This window comes from Limanda limanda, chromosome 19, assembly GCF_963576545.1.
Source record: "Limanda limanda chromosome 19, fLimLim1.1, whole genome shotgun sequence".
Taxonomy (NCBI): Eukaryota; Metazoa; Chordata; class Actinopteri; order Pleuronectiformes; family Pleuronectidae; genus Limanda; species Limanda limanda.
This window is the reverse complement of record NC_083654.1, coordinates 21,209,854-21,226,621: the sequence shown is the minus strand read 5'-3', so window position 1 is coordinate 21,226,621 and position 16,768 is coordinate 21,209,854. Positions and strand designations below refer to the sequence as shown.

The window sequence follows — 16,768 nt, the reverse complement described above, 5'->3', positions numbered from 1 at the left end:
ACTTTTATAATCCCCATCCCTTTCTCTCTCTCTCTCTCTCTCTCTCTCTCTCTCTCTCTCTCTCTCTCTCTCTCTCTCTCTCTCTCTCTCTCTCTCTCTCTCTCTCTCTCTCTCTCCCTCCCTCCCTCTCTCCTGACCTCCGTTGAACAGAGGAATGTGAGGAATGCAGCAGTGAAGGGCAGAGTGGGAGCGGCAGCCTGTAAATGACTGAAAGATGCAAGTTCTTCTTCCTGATTTCTTTGGCTCGCTCAGAGCGTCGTGACCACACAGAGATCTAATGAGGGGGCGGGATCGTATTTCATCACCACGTCTCATTCACTGGCAACAACAGAGCTTCCTCCGAAAGAAAGAAAGAAACAAGCCAGAACCTGCACCTTAATCTACTGCTAGAGGACATGTTTTAATCTTTAACTCAGAGAACCTACATCACCACCAAGAATGTGACTGGTCAGGTGCTTGAACTGTTAATACTGACTCATCCATGTGTTTTCACACCTGCTTCTCTTGGTTCAGAGCGTCAGACTCTTCAGTTCAGTCTGAATCTGAACATCAGGTGTGAACGGTTCCTCAGAGAAGAAGAGGAGTTCTGGGTCTGGATCAAACTGAACCTGGTTCTGTGGGTTTGCAGTGAAAACAATTTGTTGGATAGTTTGGTGCAGTCACACGAAGTAGAGACACCATTAAACCAGAGAAGAAGAAAAAGAAGAAGAAGAAGAAGAAGAAGAAGAAGAAGAAGAAGAAGAAGAAGAAGAAGAAGAAGAAGAAGAAGAAGAAGAAGAAGAAGAAGAAGAAGAAGAATCTGCAGTCTTTACCTCCAATGATATGTTTAAACCACAAGGACGTTCATTTAGTAAAACCATCGAGATATCACTGTGGCAACAAATTTGACAAAAGTATTAATTTTCTCCATTTAAATAGAGAAAACTGAACTTTATTCAACAGTTTGCAAACACAGCAGCCGAGTCGACAACAAAGTACAAGTCGACCACGTGGGTGATGACAACAGGACGCACAGATGTGAGACAGGATTCTTTAGTCCCTAAATTACAACAGTGCAGACGATCCAACACTGAAACATCCAGACAACACACATTAAACAACTATTTTTATGGTTTATTTATCTAAATTTGACAAAAAAACATCTTTTCCTAAATATAATCATGTTTTTGAGATTCAACCACAGATGATCTCCAGTGAGACTCTTGTGCTTTGTCATCCACTTCCTCCCGGCTAATAAATGTCGCATTTGTTTATTCATTCAAAAATTCCTGCTTCTGAATGTTATCACATGACCACCACTACAGTTGAGTGAAGGTCATGTGAAGGTCATGAGAAGCATGTTGAGCGTCTGGTGCAGCCTGGGGGGGGGGAGGGGGGGCCGAGATCCTAAAATCCCTCCAGACAAATGAGCCACATTTGAAAACTTCTGAGACACAGAAGATTATATACATGTGCTTTAGTTTGAAAGGGACGACGACTGCATAGCATTCCTCTGGATGTGATGATGTAAGCCCCCCCCCCCCCCCCCCCCCCCCAAGCGACCGTTAGCATGAGATCAAAGATGGAGCCGGAGTCTCAGACAAGAAATTCCACAGGAAACACTCACACGTCAGTTACTTCAGCCCCGGCTTTGATTTCACGCCTCACTTCTCGTCTATAGGGAGCTGAGCTGGCGTCTGGCGGCCGCGCCACATTCCTGACCAACGTAATTGGTTAAATTGGCGGCGGTTTGGTCTGATGGTTGGAAACAAACCAGATCAACACCGCAGGTTTGATCCCTAAAAATAGTTCAGTGTCAAAACAACCGTGAGCCCCAGTCCATCAGTGGTGCCATGTAACTAAGTACTTTTACTTTACACCACTCAATACTTCTACTCAGAGAAAGTCTGAGCTTGGTGACAAACCTTGTTTTGCCACGTTATTATTATTAATAACAATTAGGCATTATTAACGTTTAACCCGATCACATGATGAAGCCTCTGATCGGGCTGTAATGTTTATAATTTATGGTCACAACTTATTTTAATCCCCAGGCGGCTGCTTATTAATCATCTCATGACTCCTTTTCATATCAGTTGAATATGATCTAGGTCAGGAACAATCTCTGTGGTCTATATTACCGTCTGCTGATTGGTTGACCCCATTACATTACAGTTACTTGAGCAAAATGTTCCATGAAACATCAGCACCGGTAAATTCCCCAACACGGTGTCAGATAACACAACCTGCAGGTCTCAGATTTCAAATGTTTATTTCTCAAAGATGGAAAATGACAGTTAACGTCATTGCTCAGCATCGTTCAGGTTTGTAAACCTGATCTGCAGACGATGTTCTGAAGGTGAGTCATGCCTCTGAGGTCAGAGGTCAGCGTGTGGCTACACCAGCACAGTTTCCTTATTGTTTTCCATACGAATTCTGCTTTACAAAATATCTCAAGGTCAAGTCCACATGAGCAGTCCGTCCAACATACCAGAGAAGATGAGAAATGAATGAAACATTATTCACAGGTTCAGAGCTTTTAGTCCACTTTAGTTTTTTTTCAAATATATGATGAATGTGTGCAAAAGAATTCAACAGCAGAGACAAATAAACCCGATGTAAATCTGAAGCCACTTAACAAACACGTACATTTATGCATTTAAAAACACGTTGATAGAAGCAGTGACTCCTCCTCTCAGCGTCCGTCTGTGACTGTGAGCTGCATGGAGCTGCTGTTCTCATACTCGGGAACTTCAGGAGGAGGATTTGGTTTCAGCTGACGGGAAACAAGAAGACACCGAATGGAATAAAACACAGGACATAAGAATTCAGATGATGCAACAAAACATAATGAAGACACGCAGAACTTTGAGTTGGTCCAAACGTCTCTGACCCATCGATTAGAAACCAGGCATCTTTCACACTACTAAAGCACTTAAGATGACTTAGCTATTTACTTTTATCTGCTGCAGAATCGTGGTCGAAATATTCAAAAAGTTAAGTTTTCTAATGATAGGACACTTTTTAGATCATTGTAGTGACCCAACTCATTATCCTTGGAAGATCCCATTAAACACACAACGTCGAATGAGGAAATCCAAATGTTACACTAGTAAAAAATGGGAAGAGTGATTTCCAGATACCTGGAGTTGGTCGTAGTCAGAGTTGACCTGGTTGGTCTTCAGATCAGTGTAGGTGCATTCCCCCTTCACCTCAATCTTCTACAAAATACATATAAAAAAACATTTTGATATATTATTATATGTATTATAATTTATATTTCTACGTCTTCCTTGATTTGTCAGAGTATTGTGGTTTCACAGGAGACTGTTGGGCCTCGGTGGACGTGTGTGTCTGATGAGCAACACCTCTTCTTTCCATTTCATCCGGCTCCCAGTTCCTTCTCATGTTTCCTGCATGTGCTCTGCAGGAAACTGTTTATTCCTCTTATCATTCAGTATATTTATAATTGCCTTTTTATGACACTTCACTCTGACACTTGTTTGTTTTGAAAATGAGCAGATTGATTCGCTCTTTAAAAGGAAAATTGACCTATTACACGTTTAAAGGTTAGTCACTTTGACTTCCTGCCTCGGCGGTAAGGAGACTCTGACTCGAGCGTGACGTGTTGACGTCAAACACCTTATCTAGTCTAGTCTGCTGTGTGTCAGTGTCGGGCGGAAAACTGTATTTCACTTCGTCTGTCTCACACTTTCTCTGTCTGAAGGGAAGGAAAGAAAAACTCTTACCTTCAGCCGCTGGGAGAGACTTGTCAGAAAAAGAAAAACAAACAGAGTGAACATTAACCAAAGTTCCCAGGAAGCACAGAGGAGATAAACTGGTACAGCAGGAGCGTGTGGGGATTTCATGTGAACAGAGCGTTCCTGAGAATTAATCAACAATAACCTGATCTAATATTTATCTTAATCTAGAGAGGAGGATATGAACGGAGGCGGTGAGGGCGGGAAAACCCCCAGAAGATACCCGACCCCACTCAGGAAACTTCTCTTCACCTGTGGTACTTGTACAAATCCACCAGGACCGTCAGGACGTAGAGGACGGACACGACTCCACACAGGACGTAGGGCATCATCACCAGAGCTTCACTGTGGCCTGGGGCTGCCACCACACAGGGAGAAGGTCAAGGAGTTTTCACTGTTCCTCAAATGTGTCTGAACTTGTTTACATGAGTCAGCATTAGTCTTCACCATTCACGAAGCTCGACCAATCAAGAGTCAGCTGTCAATCATGACGCCGTTTTAAAACCCTAACTTAGTACAATCAATCTTTTCACTTGGACATACATCAGCGTGATAGGAACTAAAATGACAGATTCCATCTTTGAGAAATATGTATTAATGTCTACTTTAATTCTTTGGTCTGGTCCATGTCCCATCTGCTCACGTGGAGGAGGCAGGTTTTTTGTTTTAAACCACATCAAACCACAGAAGATCATTTGTGCCCAGAGATCATCTGAGAAACAAATGACTTTCTGTATCTTCATATGATTAATCACTTTGTGTTTGCAGCCTCACTCATTTCTCCGAGGTCTGATCGAGACACTGTCGTCCATTCTTAGATTCGTCAGTGATGCACGTAGAGAAGTTTACCTTCAGCGGCGCCGACCTCCGGAGACACCGATGTGCTCCTCTGAGATCCTCTGGGAGATTGAGCCTGACACAGATACGCCCCTCTGTCCGACAGGCTGACCTGCAGATCCAGAGTCTGTCCTCGTGCGAGCGCTCGGATCTGAGAGGACGACAAATGTGAGGAGGTGAGTAAACGATTCGGTTAAAGCTAAAAAAAATAAGGTTTCTACGTTCGTTTTATCCTGTTTCAAGGGTTTTTTATTCGTTTTTCCTTTCTCTTGCTGAGGGTTAAGGACAGAGGATGTCACACCTTGTTAAAGCCCAATGAGACAAATTGTGATTTGTGAATATGGGCTATACAAATAAAATTTGATTGATTGATTGATAAAAGTGTGTAAATGCTGGTGAACCCGTTTAAGTTTAAAAACGGACAGAAACACAGACAAAACAACCGCATCCGCTTCCTGATGGATGAAGCCTTCAAAGAAACCTTGGATCCATACATCACACATTATTGCCAAAAGTATGTGGACACTCAAAGTTCCAGAAACATCAGTTTCCTCATGACAGGAACTTGCCCCAGGGGTGAAAAGCTCCTGCAGCACATTGTGTTGCAAGTGTTCAGCGCCGGGCCACAGCCACAGGAAGATGAAGTGAACTCGATGAAAGACAAGTGCATCTTCATCCTCCTTCTAATCCGTCACAAACTACCAGTGGTGTACGAAGTACTTGAAAGCCATACTTGAGTAAAAGTACAGATATCTTACCTGAAAGTGACTTCGGTAAAAGTGAAAGTCACCCGTCAGAAAATGACTTGAGTAAAAGTCTTAAGTAGCTCATATTAAAAGTACTTAAGTATCAAAAGTATCTGGTGTTGAAATGTACTTAAGTATCAAAAGTAAAAGTACAAGTACCAAAATTAAAAATGCAGAGTGCTTTTTATAGTAATCCTATACAGACACAAAACAATCCAAAATGTTTCTCCTCAAGATTTATCTCAACTGACTGAAAAATTATAACAACAATATGATTATAATGTATGTAATGTATAATTTTACAAATTTTGAACTCTAGATGAGAGTGAGAGAGAGAGAGAGAGAGAGAGAGAGAGAGAGAGAGAGAGAGAGAGAGAGAGAGAGAGAGAGAGAGCTGCGTCAACCTTTGCCGCTCAATTAACGAGCCAGTTTGAGAATGTAAGAAGTAGAAAGTACACATATTTTTGTTCAAATGTAACAAGTAAAAGTAAAAAGTCGTCAGGAAAATAAATACTCAAGTAAAGTACAGATATGTGAAAAATCTACTTAAGTACAGTAACAAAGTATTTCTACTTCGTTACTTCCCACCACTGCAAACTACATATAAAACAATGAGGCCCGGACCTAACACTGTTTAGCAGTAGGAAAAGCCCGGGCACAGCTTCTTCTCTTTCATTCGTCTTCATTCATAACAACACAACGACTCTTCACCTGCCCTCGCTCCTCTCTGAACCAGGTGTAGCGCGTCACTGGAGGGTTTGCGTCACTCGAACACGTCAACGTCACGGTTTCCCCTTCGAAAACCGGTCCGGACGGGCTGATTGTTGCCCTGGTGAATCGAGGAGCATCTGTGGGGAGACAGACAGCAACACCTGCGATTTACTCTTCATGTGCCTCAGAAAGTCGTCTCTGTTGTCTGAGTTATTTTTTAGATTTAGCTAAACTTTCACTCAAACTTTCACGATCAAATAGTCCTGCTTGTGCTCAGACTTTGCATTACTTCCTCCTCAAAGGTCACAAAGCAGCACAGCCTGCAACACAATGGCATCTTGTGTTATCTTCATTCGTTTCCTCCGTCAGCGCCAAGTTAAGACAAGTTCAGTTTTTCAAACTCAGGATCAAGAAAAACCAACGTCTTTGCAAAAAAAATCCCCTCAGGTTGTGTCAGGCTGCAACATGTTGACTGTGCAATACATTAAAGGGTAGTAAATAAAAGTGAGTATGAGGAAGGAAGAAGAAGAGGAAGAACCTGTCAAATGTGTCAGTAATTAAATGAATAAATCATCGGAATCAGAATTAAAAGAACGATATTTCCCTCTTGAGAGTAGTGAGGTCCATGTTTACAGGAACTGATGATTTTTCATACTTTTACTTAAGGAAGTTAAGTTTATCAAAGCGTTTGTTAATGAGTAAAGCATCCTGAACATGTGGGCCAGCAGAGGGCGCTGTTTGCAGACTGAGTCTCTCACACAGGATGCTGAGTCTTCGACTTGCTGCCGCCGGCGAGCTGCTGCCCCCGGTGGACAGCGGGTAGGAGACCGAGCAGAAGATGCTCTGGTTGTGATGGTCGGCCGAGGCCATGAAGGTCAGCGTGGAGGTCATGGTCATCGACCCGTCTGTGCTCTGCTTTTAGAGAAGTTAATAAGACCCATTGATACAAAACCCCAGTGTACCAGTGTACCACAAAACAACTTCATCAAAATAAGTTTCATGATTTTATAAGTAAGGGACAACTTTAAGAGTCAGTTGTCGCTGTAAAATGAATTCTGACTCTGCATGTAAGTACAGTTCTGTCTCAACTTCCTGTGATTGGTCAGAAAGTCCAAACTTTCCAAAGAAGGATTTTCACTCTGCAAACAAACCCTGGTTCAGTTTGATCCAGACCCAGAACGCCTCTTCTGGTCAGAGTTGATTTTGCCAGTGGGTCTGGACCCTGGTCTGAGGAATGAATGAATGACGGTTCATCACCTGCTTCATGTGTGACTCCTCCTGGCTGGAGGCGTCACGGGGGGACCAGGTGAGGGAGGGGGGCAGGACGGAGCAGGACACCGGGGTCTCACACTGCAGCCGGGCCTGGACGCCCTCTGACGCCTGACCCACCACGCTGAGCTGAGGAGGAGACGGCTCTGTTGTCCCAGAGGACATCAACCAGCAAAGAGCCAGTTGAAGAAAGAGAGACAGGAAGTTAAACATCCAGAGACGGATTCTGCTTATCGTCATTTAAAGGATCAACTAGAAAATCCCTCAGTAGTAAACCCTCATCAGTCCCATTATTAAACATATCCAGGCCTCATCTACACTGCAGAAATCTTTTGAACCGATATTTTCCCCTGTGATATAAACACTCAACACTCAGAAGAAGCTGTGATCCGAGTCATCGTATCTGACGCTTGGCACCAAAGGCTCAAAGATTTGAGAAAAAAATGAGACAGATCAATAATGTGTGGTAAATTATTTGCCCATTTGATCACAGCAGATTTCCTCCAGTCGTACCTGATTGAGTGCTGATGCTGATCCCATCTCGGAAAGTGAATTTGAGGTTCGGACATTCGAGTCTGAAGAAGTACAAGTCGTTGTGGATGTTTGAGAAGCCCTTCATCACCGTGGTGCAGTTCTTCTTCGTTAGGTCGCCGATTATTTCTGCCTATGAGAGTTTTGAGGAAATTAAGTTTAAAATATGATCCATTTACCCAATGTTCGATCCTTTGATCCACCAACCCATTTCTCCATTTATCTATTCATCTATCCACCTATCATCCATAGATTTATCCATTTCCCCATCCACCCAACATTCGATCCTTTAATTGATTCACACATCAACCATCCTTCCATCTATACACACAATGTTCGATCCTTTGATCCACCCAAACATCCACCATCCATCCATCTATCCTTCCATTAATCGAGCCATCCATTTAGGCATGTTGTCATTCTTAATTCAACTTAAGTGATGCTCAAAAATAAAGACAGACTTCTTACCTGTTCAGTCTTTGGATTAAAGAATGCCCCTCTCCTCCAGTTAGCGCTGTTGGAGCAGTTCAGGATGTTTGCCTGCTGCTCGTCAGGGACCTGGAAGTGACACGGGACCGTGACACAGGAGTCGCTGATGCCCACGATTCTCCGAGGCGCCGTCAGAACCCAAGTTTCACTGAAGACGCCTGAGACGCAGAACACAGGACTTTAGATTCATCTGCATCAGATCAAACTCTCCACCCGCGACTCGCTCCTCCTCCATTAACAACGATGGAAAGTCTCTTTGTACATTCACCCAAGTACAAAAATTCACTGCAAATATGAGAATGGTTTCCTTTAATGCTAAAGCTAAATATCGTACATTTTAGCATAATTTAAACATGTTTTGTATATAAGGTAGAATATGCAACAAAAGAAAGGATAAGAAAATATAAGAAAAGTTTTGAGATGAAACAGTATTTAAAAAAATATTTTTATAGTATGACATTAATATTTTTACTCCGTCCACTAATGTTTTAACTTCATTTCCGCATCTTCAAATACCTGAATTGAGTAAAATCCAGAAACTACCGACCTTGCATCACAGCGAGGAGCAAACCCACGTCCGTGACACCAACACCCATCTCAGCTGGAGGACAAGCAGCGTTTCCACGACAACACAAAAACAACAACCAACACCAACTTTAAAAAAGTAAAAAATCACAATTTGCATGTAATGAAATAAAGATTGTATGAGGACAACAACAAATATCCCCCTAGATTTACTGACACAACGGTTTAAAACTCTGGGAAGATAAAAACAACACATTTTGTGTGAATGCTGCCGTCTAGTGCAACTGTAACACTAAGGAATCGAACCTGTGACACAAACAGACACACACATTGTCTTTACCTGTGGAGTGGTGGTGAGCAGTTCTGTGTGTGCGTTTTCTGAGAAAGAGAGAGAATATTTAAAAAGAGGAAGAGGTCACAGAACTTCTGTTTGTGATGAAGTGATGAAACCTGTGGAAGCAGCGTCGGTGGTGAAATGTTGACGGAAACTTTCTGGAACAGATGTTGTCACGTTTCAAAGTGTCGCAAAAACACACTTTGTAAAGTTCTCATTTTATACTAAATGCTTATTCACAACATGCGATTATGTAGAGATGCAGGGACACAATGTGTGTGTGTCAGAACTTTTGTCTTTGTATTAGTGGAAATATTTTGACAATTTGAAAAAAGGGTTTGTAGCAGTAAAAATATTATTTAATGTGTACATTAGTTTCGTAGCTGTGGAAAAACTTGTTATGTTTCTATAAAGTAAAGTAGCTGCAGAAACACGTTGTACATATTTAAATAAGTTGTGTAGCTTTAGAAATATTTGGTGTATGTGTAATTCACAATTGTGCATAGATATTTAGCTGCAGTTGAAATCAGCTGTTTGGGAGTTTGTGTTTATTGTACATTTTCTGCTCACGCTCTATATTTCTATGTGGTTCCTGCACGAATGCATAAAATGTCGTCATTCAATCATTTTGAAAACAGTGTTGAAGCATTTGAAAAACCAAACCCTAACTCTGGGGGGAGGACGAGTGAGGGAAGAGTTCCTGGGTCTTTGTTGTGTGAAAACAATGAAACATGATTCACAGTTTGGTTCTGATTCACAAACTGTGTGAACACAACTGATGATGAGGGAGAGACTTCACAATCTGAGGAGGAAGAAAACCTCAAAAACAAATTCACTTTATGACACTAGTGGGCAGCATAAGCAAGAGGATCTGTCTCTCTCTCTCTCTCTCTCTCTCTCTCTCTCTCTCTCTCTCTCTCTCTATCTCTCTCTCTCTCTCTCTCTCTCTCTCTCTCTCTTACACACTCCTGTCCCACACACCAGGAAACACACTGACGACTGGCCTTCAATATATTTTTGAGCACATGCTCGATTCACATGCTTGTTTACCTGTGAGGACCATCAGTGAGGTCATGACCTTGACCCACACACTCAACCTTCATCTCCACCTGCTTCCCACCAGCTCGTCACCATCGTTCTGTCGAACCCACATCAGACCCCCTCAGAGCCGTTTCCTTGAAAAACTCTTTTTAAATGAAATCTCAATCGCAGCACTTCCTGTTGGATGACTTCCTCCTCGGTGGTCAGAATATATTTCTGTTGTGACCCTTTTCAACAACAGTGACCTGAGGGCCAGAGAAAGAAGGAACTGGTTATTGAAACTTGACTGTGGGAAAAGGAGAGAAAGAAAGTTATTCAACTGAAATCGAGTGGAGCCGAGAATCAGCAGCAACAGCTTGATGATAAATAAAATTAAGTAGAAGTCCCAAAAAGGGAAGTTTGTAGAAGTTTGTTCCCTGGAATTATCACAATTACTTATGAGGTCTTTGACCCAGTTCCGAAGAAACACATGTCACTAATGAGCTCTGCGCATGTGTGTGTGTGTGTGTGTGTGTGGTGTGTGTGTGTGTGTGTGTGTGTGTGTGTGTGTGTGTGTGTGTGTGTGTGTCTGTGTGTGTGTGTGTGTGTGTGTGTGTGTGTGTGTGTGTGTGTGTGTGTGTGTGTGTGTGTGAGAGAGAGACAACGACAGGGAGATAAAGTGAGTGACAGGAAATGCGGAAGGCAAAGTCAGACACACAGTAATAAAAGGAGGAGGGAGAGAAAGAGGAAGGGTCTGTGTGTGTGTGTGTGTGTGTGTGTGTGTGAGTGTGTGTGTGTGTGTGTGTGTATGTGTGTATGTGTGTTTGCCTGTGGCTGCAGTTAAAAGCAACAAATGTTTGAGTTTCTTTTGAATTTCGTAAACAAGCCACTGATGCGTCTTCACTTCTGCCTCTGACCACAGAGACACCGACCTCGGAGCTGTGAGATCCGTCAAACACGTACAAGTAAGTAACCAGGACATACTCTGTTGAGCTTTTTAGCGATGACATTAAAACAGATATTAATTAATGCACACACTCATATTTTGAATATTTTGCTCTGTGTTCAAACGATCTGTTGAATCAGGTTCATTTTGATGGTTGTGTTGTGAACTTGCACATTTCAGCTCAAAGGAGAGTTTCACCCAGAGCAGGTTCATCTTTTCTATCGCAGCAAACAGAAAGATTCACTGAAGTGGATTTGTTTTTGTTTTTCATTGGTTCTGAGTATTGTCAAAGATCAGGGGCGTTTCAAGGGACTTTAGGGGCCACGGGCAAAAGGGACCAAGGGGGCACCCTACATCGAAATAAAACATATGAAGAACACAAAGAAAGTTCTCGTCTTCAACTCCTGTAAAAGTGATGTTTTCTTTGAGCTGTGAAACTGCTGTCTGGTGCCTGAAGAGAATTATATTTAATATTTATTTAATATTTATTTAATATCATTTAAACCATTTCTATTTTTACTGTTTATTTTGCAAAAAGCTGTGTTGTTGTCTGTCGTCATTTTCATTTCCCCTTCGAGGACCTTCCTTCTGTAAACTGCACAAACCAAAGAAATTACTTCCACTGGCATGAGTCAGTATCGATGGATGAAATTTCAGCTCTGCCTCTTTACTCAGAATTTCTTCTTCTTCTTGAGGCTATTTTGTTTTATACTATATTGTTTTCACCATTGTTCCTTTCAGAGGTTTAATTTAATGTTCTCAGGTTTCACCTTTGACCGCAGACGGGAAGAAATTTAGCTGTTTCCCATTTTCCTGGTGTGTGTTTGTGTGTGTGTGTGTGTGTGTTTGTGTGTGTGTGTGTGTGTGTGTGTGTGTGTGTGTGTGTGTGTTTGTGTGTGTGTGTGTGTGTGTGAGTGTGTTTGTGTTGTGGACAAGTCAAATGTACCCAGCTGAGTCATGTGTATGAGAATGTGTCAAGGTTTGTGTGCATAGGCTTAAAATAAAACTCTGTGTGTGTGCGTTTGTTTGTGTGTGTGTGTTGTGTTGTGTTAGATGCGGTTCAGCAGAATTATCAATATTGTCGGACAGCTTATAAAAAGTGTCGGCGTCATGTCACAGTTCTGTTTTGTCCTTATTTAGGGTCAGATTTGTGTGTCTAATAAAATGGACGTAATTTACCTCTCGTGAATTTAGAAATCAGATGAAGTTTTCAGGAGTTGTTGCAACTGAAAAATATAAGAAAGAAGAAGAAAAAGGAAAACTATAAATATATTTAATACATTTAAATATGATGTGCTAAGTCTTAGATATGTTTAAAGCTCTTAAGTATGTCAACGCTCTTTCAATCGCGGTATGAAATAAATATATCTTTTCTTTTAGACATACTCAGTAATGTCTCCATGTTTTGCAGTTTTTTCAAGTAGGACCAGCATGGACCTGATGACTGGAATTCATTTCTGTATTTAAATATGATGGAAGTTTGATTCTGTGTCTGCAGCCTCCCGATGTCTCCTAACGCCTCCGTGCCGCTGCACATCCTCAAGTCCTCTGAGGACGACCACAGGACAGCGGTGGACATCGACGCCATCATGGACACCGTCACCATCGTCCTCTACACACTGACTGTGGTGCTCGGCATCACCGGGAACTCCGTGGTGATCTGGGTGGCTGGATTCAAGCTCAAGGTGGATATATAACGTGTTGAGGCCATGAGCCATGAGTGTATTTTTATACGTGTTATACTGTAGATGAACTTACAGTCACAAGCCTCTCTGCTTTGGGTTCTTCTGCTATAAATACTGTCAAACGTTTATGTTCATTTCCTGAAGTCAGATGCTGCACCTTTACTTTATTTTGAGGTATTAATACTTTGACCTCCTGCTCCACAGGGCTTCACGACTGCAGAGTTGTCTGCATACGTGTTGTTGCGGTTTCTCACAACTAGAATTGCATCAAACTGTTGGAAGGAGTTTTCCCACAAGACTCTAAATATCAGTTGACTCAGTCGAGGTCAATCAAACGCAGAAACTTGAACTTTGCTTTATTTTTGAAGAAATTGTACTTTCTTGATTCTTGTTGTTCTGGGTTTGTTCCCTCGGGGTTGATGCACTTATTGTAAGTGGCTTTGGATAAAAGCGTCAGCTAAATTAAATGTAATGTAAAAGTCTGGGTGGCTGGTTTCAAGCTCAAGGTGGATATAACGTGTTGAGGCTATGAGCCATGAGTGTATTTTTATACGTGTTGTACTGTAGATGAACTTACACTCACAAGCCTCTCTGCATTGGGTTCTTCTGCTATAAATACTGTCAAACTTTTTTGTTCATTTCCTGAAGTCAGATGCTGCACCTTTACTTTATTTTGAGGTATTAATACTTTGACCTCCTGCACCACAGGGCTTCACGCCTGCAGAGTTGTCTGCAGGAAACGTGTTGTTACGGTTTCTCAGAACTAGAATTAGGTCAAACTGTTGGAGGGAGTTTTCTCACGAGACTCTGAATATCAGTTGTTTCAGTTGAGTTCAATCAAACGCAGAAACTTGATCTTCATGGCTCAGTTGAGAAACCTGATATTTTTTTTCTTCCTTCTCAGCCGAACGCCATGAACGTGTGGCTGGTGAATCTGGCGATAGCCGACCTGATCTTCTGCGTCACTCGCTCCTTCTCCCTCGTCAAGAAGTTATTCTTCGGCAAATGGCTCTTTGGCGACTTCCTCTGCAAGTTCAACGGCTTCTTCAAATACGCCAACATGTTCTGCTCCGTCTTCCTGCTGGCGGTGATCAGTCTGGACCGGGCGCTCTGCGTCTGGCTGCCGGTCTTCACCAAGCGACGGCGCACCCTGTGTGCGGCGCGGGTGGTGGCGGCCTGCGTCTGGGCGGCGTCCATCGTCCTCAGCGCTCCGTACTTCGTCTACCGACGGGTCTACCTGGGCAAGAACAACCTGACCAAGTGTTCTTTTGAGGTGAAGGAGTCACAGGGCGACGAAAGCACCAAAGTTGCTCTTTACTCCATCCGCTTCATCTGTGGCTTCGTGCTGCCCTTCCTGGTCATCGTCCTGTGCTACTTCCTCACCGGCCTCGGCATCCGCCGCACTCGTCTGTCTGGGAAAAAGCGTCCTCTGCGTATATTAGCGTCCTTAGTGATTGCGTTCTTCCTGTGCTGGGCTCCGTACCACTGCCTCCAGCTGGTGAAGATGGTGGACAGTGACAACAAGGTGGTGAAGATATGGCATCCTCTGGCAAAGAGCATGGCCTACTTCAACAGCTGCATCAACCCGCTGCTGTACTTCTGCATGGGGCTGAACAGGAGGGGCCGCTTCAGGCAGAGTCTGTCGGGGGTGTTCAGGAAGGCTCTGGCAGAGGACGTGGACGGACAGACGACCCAGTCCCACGAGCTGGACGACAGTGGACAAACCGCTGCCGTGGCGACAAGAAGGAGTCAGGCAGTTAAAATCGATCAGATTCAACGACCAAACACGTGACGTGGTTTAATCACTGTGAAGGGGGGGGGGGAGTTGGACAGTAAATGTATGTCAGAGTGAAACTGAAGGAAATATCAATGAAGGGGGAATCGAACTTTTGGAATCAGTTCCTCTCCATCTCCATCTGACACGATGTCCTGGCAACAGTCCCGGAAATGTCCACTAGAGGTGCTAACCCTAACCCCCACCAATCTTTATTTGGATCTGCACCAATTTACACACACTCATTAATATCCGTCTGCTACAGTAAGAGAAAAAGAAAGGATGTCTAGTGTTTGCAGTATATTATTCAAGAGATGTATTTTAAGAAACTTACAATTTAGTAGCACTTAAATGGCACTTAGTTATAGCACTTTGTAGTTTTGCTTTATTTTTGAAGAAATTGTACTTTCTTGACTCTTGTTGTTCTGGGTTTGTTCCCTCGGGGTTGATGCACTTATTGTCAGTGGCTTTGGATAAAAGCGTCAACTAAATTAAATGTAATGTAAAAGTAATGTACATATCTTTTTGTCATTTAAGATTCGTTTAGAACATATGTAAGGTTTACTCACACCTTCCAAGTTATTGTGTAATCCAGCTTATGAATAATGAGAGGGGGATGAAAACATATTCTGTTTGGTGGAGGTGTTAATCATTGAAGTTTGAAGTGTTATGTATAGATCGTTTTTGTGATAATAAAACTTCTGTATTCGAACACAAGTTGTGATGGAGCAAAAATAACACTCAGATATTTGTGTTAAAATGTTGCAAGTCGAAAATCATGAATAAATAATCAAGTAAAGTACAGATACCTGAACGTAACTTTACAGAAGTGTTTGTACTTCCTGCTTGGCTTCAGACAGCTGATCCTCACAGTGACGCCACAGACACATTCAATCAGATTTTCCTGCACATGTTTGATTCATGTGATTAAAGTGTTGGATGAAAAGTGGAACCAAGTCTGGAGACGCAGGGAAGTGAGACACTTCTGAGGAAACACAGTGATAACTTTATTCCTGGCGCTGAATGCAGACAGACGCTCAGACAAGGTGAAACTCAACAGTCCATGAATATTCTCATTTTCTGCATCAGGAGCGTTCTTATAGACCGGCTCATAAAACACACGTGTGCTCTGCAGGCGACTCACACATCAGCAGGACACAACACAATGACGCTGGTGTGACAGATACTAACAGAAAGAAAAGACAAACAGTGAAAAGAGGATGTGATCGTCTCACTAGTAACTGGATGACTTAAGAGGTTGTGAAACCATCGAATTAGAAGTTTCACTTTCTGAAACATTTCAAAACTTAAGTCAGAGGAGCTCAGAGTGAAAATGTGATGATTTCATTTCAACAGGAAAAGAAAATAGAAGTTTCTATGTGACTTTCCTCCGAATTGTACTTTAAACCAGTTGCATTTTTGTTTTCAATCAATCATATCATTTGTACAGTTTTTCCTTTAATGGTGTTGGTGAATTCATTTACACACACACACACAGACACACACAGTTGTGTCTCCATTACTCCATAAGGACACTACATCGACTTACGCTGAATTCTTGGAGACTTCTCTAACCTGACCTTAACCTTAACCTTAACCTTAACCTTAACCTTAACCTTAACCTTTACTTTAACCTTAACCTTAACCTTAACCTTTACCTTAACCTTAACCTTAACCTTAACCTTAACCTTAACCTTAACCTTTACTTTAACCTTAACCTTAACCTTAACCTCACTGAACCTAAACCTGAGCCTAACCTTATACCTATCAAAAACATAAACCTAGAACTAACTTAAAACCCCCTAACCTAAACCTTATACTAAACCTAAATCTAATCTTAAACACGACTTCACTTAGAATCTGCTGATGTTGTGGGACTAACGGTCACAGGTCCGTTCATGTTGGATCTGCGTGAGCGAGGAATAGAACTTGTACTTCCTGTGGCGAGGGGACATCAAAGTGTGGGTCAGCGTGGACATTACCTTTCACTGTGTGAGCAGCTGTAAGTCCCCACAACATCAGTCATACCTGGAACCCCTCATACACACACACACACACACACACATGTTCTTTACGTCCATACGCATACTTGACCTTATTTGCCTCATAAAACAATTAAAAATGAACGAGGACGACTCGCTCCTGCACAAACTCCGGCTGC

General features: G+C 42.4%; 2 protein-coding genes across 2 annotated transcripts; one reads left to right on the top strand and one right to left on the bottom strand.

Moving 5' to 3' along the window:
• Positions 1–2,603: 2,603 nt before the first annotated feature.
• Positions 2,604–9,216, bottom strand: si:ch211-171h4.5 (sialic acid-binding Ig-like lectin 7). The gene is made up of 12 exons (XM_061092336.1): positions 9,189–9,216; positions 8,871–8,924; positions 8,303–8,481; positions 7,817–7,967; positions 7,292–7,449; positions 6,793–6,946; positions 6,035–6,171; positions 4,590–4,728; positions 3,993–4,098; positions 3,729–3,747; positions 3,123–3,200; positions 2,604–2,755 (listed from the first exon to the last, which is right to left on the bottom strand). The coding sequence occupies exons 2-12, from the start codon at positions 8,917–8,919 to the stop codon at positions 2,675–2,677; spliced, it is 1,251 nt and encodes a 416-aa protein (XP_060948319.1). The 5' UTR covers positions 8,920–8,924; positions 9,189–9,216; the 3' UTR covers positions 2,604–2,674.
• Positions 9,217–11,026: 1,810 nt separating this feature from the next.
• Positions 11,027–15,342, top strand: LOC133025637 (C3a anaphylatoxin chemotactic receptor-like). Its single transcript, XM_061092352.1, has 3 exons — positions 11,027–11,167; positions 12,647–12,833; positions 13,738–15,342. Exons 2-3 carry the CDS (start codon positions 12,654–12,656, stop codon positions 14,623–14,625), a joined length of 1,068 nt encoding a protein of 355 aa, XP_060948335.1. The 5' UTR covers positions 11,027–11,167; positions 12,647–12,653; the 3' UTR covers positions 14,626–15,342.
• The last annotated feature ends 1,426 nt before the right edge of the window (positions 15,343–16,768 follow it).

Bases quoted from the DNA above. Each gene is read 5' to 3' on its own strand.
- si:ch211-171h4.5 (XM_061092336.1), bottom strand. From the start codon at position 8,919: ATGGGTGTTGGTGTCACGGACGTGGGTTTGCTCCTCGCTGTGATGCAA. The intron at 6,947-7,291 runs GTGATGAACCGT...CTCTAAAAGCAG, and splicing joins AGGAGTCACACATGAAGCAG to AGCACAGACGGGTCGATGAC. The intron at 4,729-6,034 runs GTGAAGAGTCGT...TCGTCCTCTCAG, and splicing joins TCAGAGAGGAGCGAGGGCAG to ATCCGAGCGCTCGCACGAGG.
- LOC133025637 (XM_061092352.1), top strand. From the start codon at position 12,654: ATGTCTCCTAACGCCTCCGTGCCGCTGCACATCCTCAAGTCCTCTGAG. The intron at 12,834-13,737 runs GTGGATATATAA...CTTCCTTCTCAG, and splicing joins TGGCTGGATTCAAGCTCAAG to CCGAACGCCATGAACGTGTG.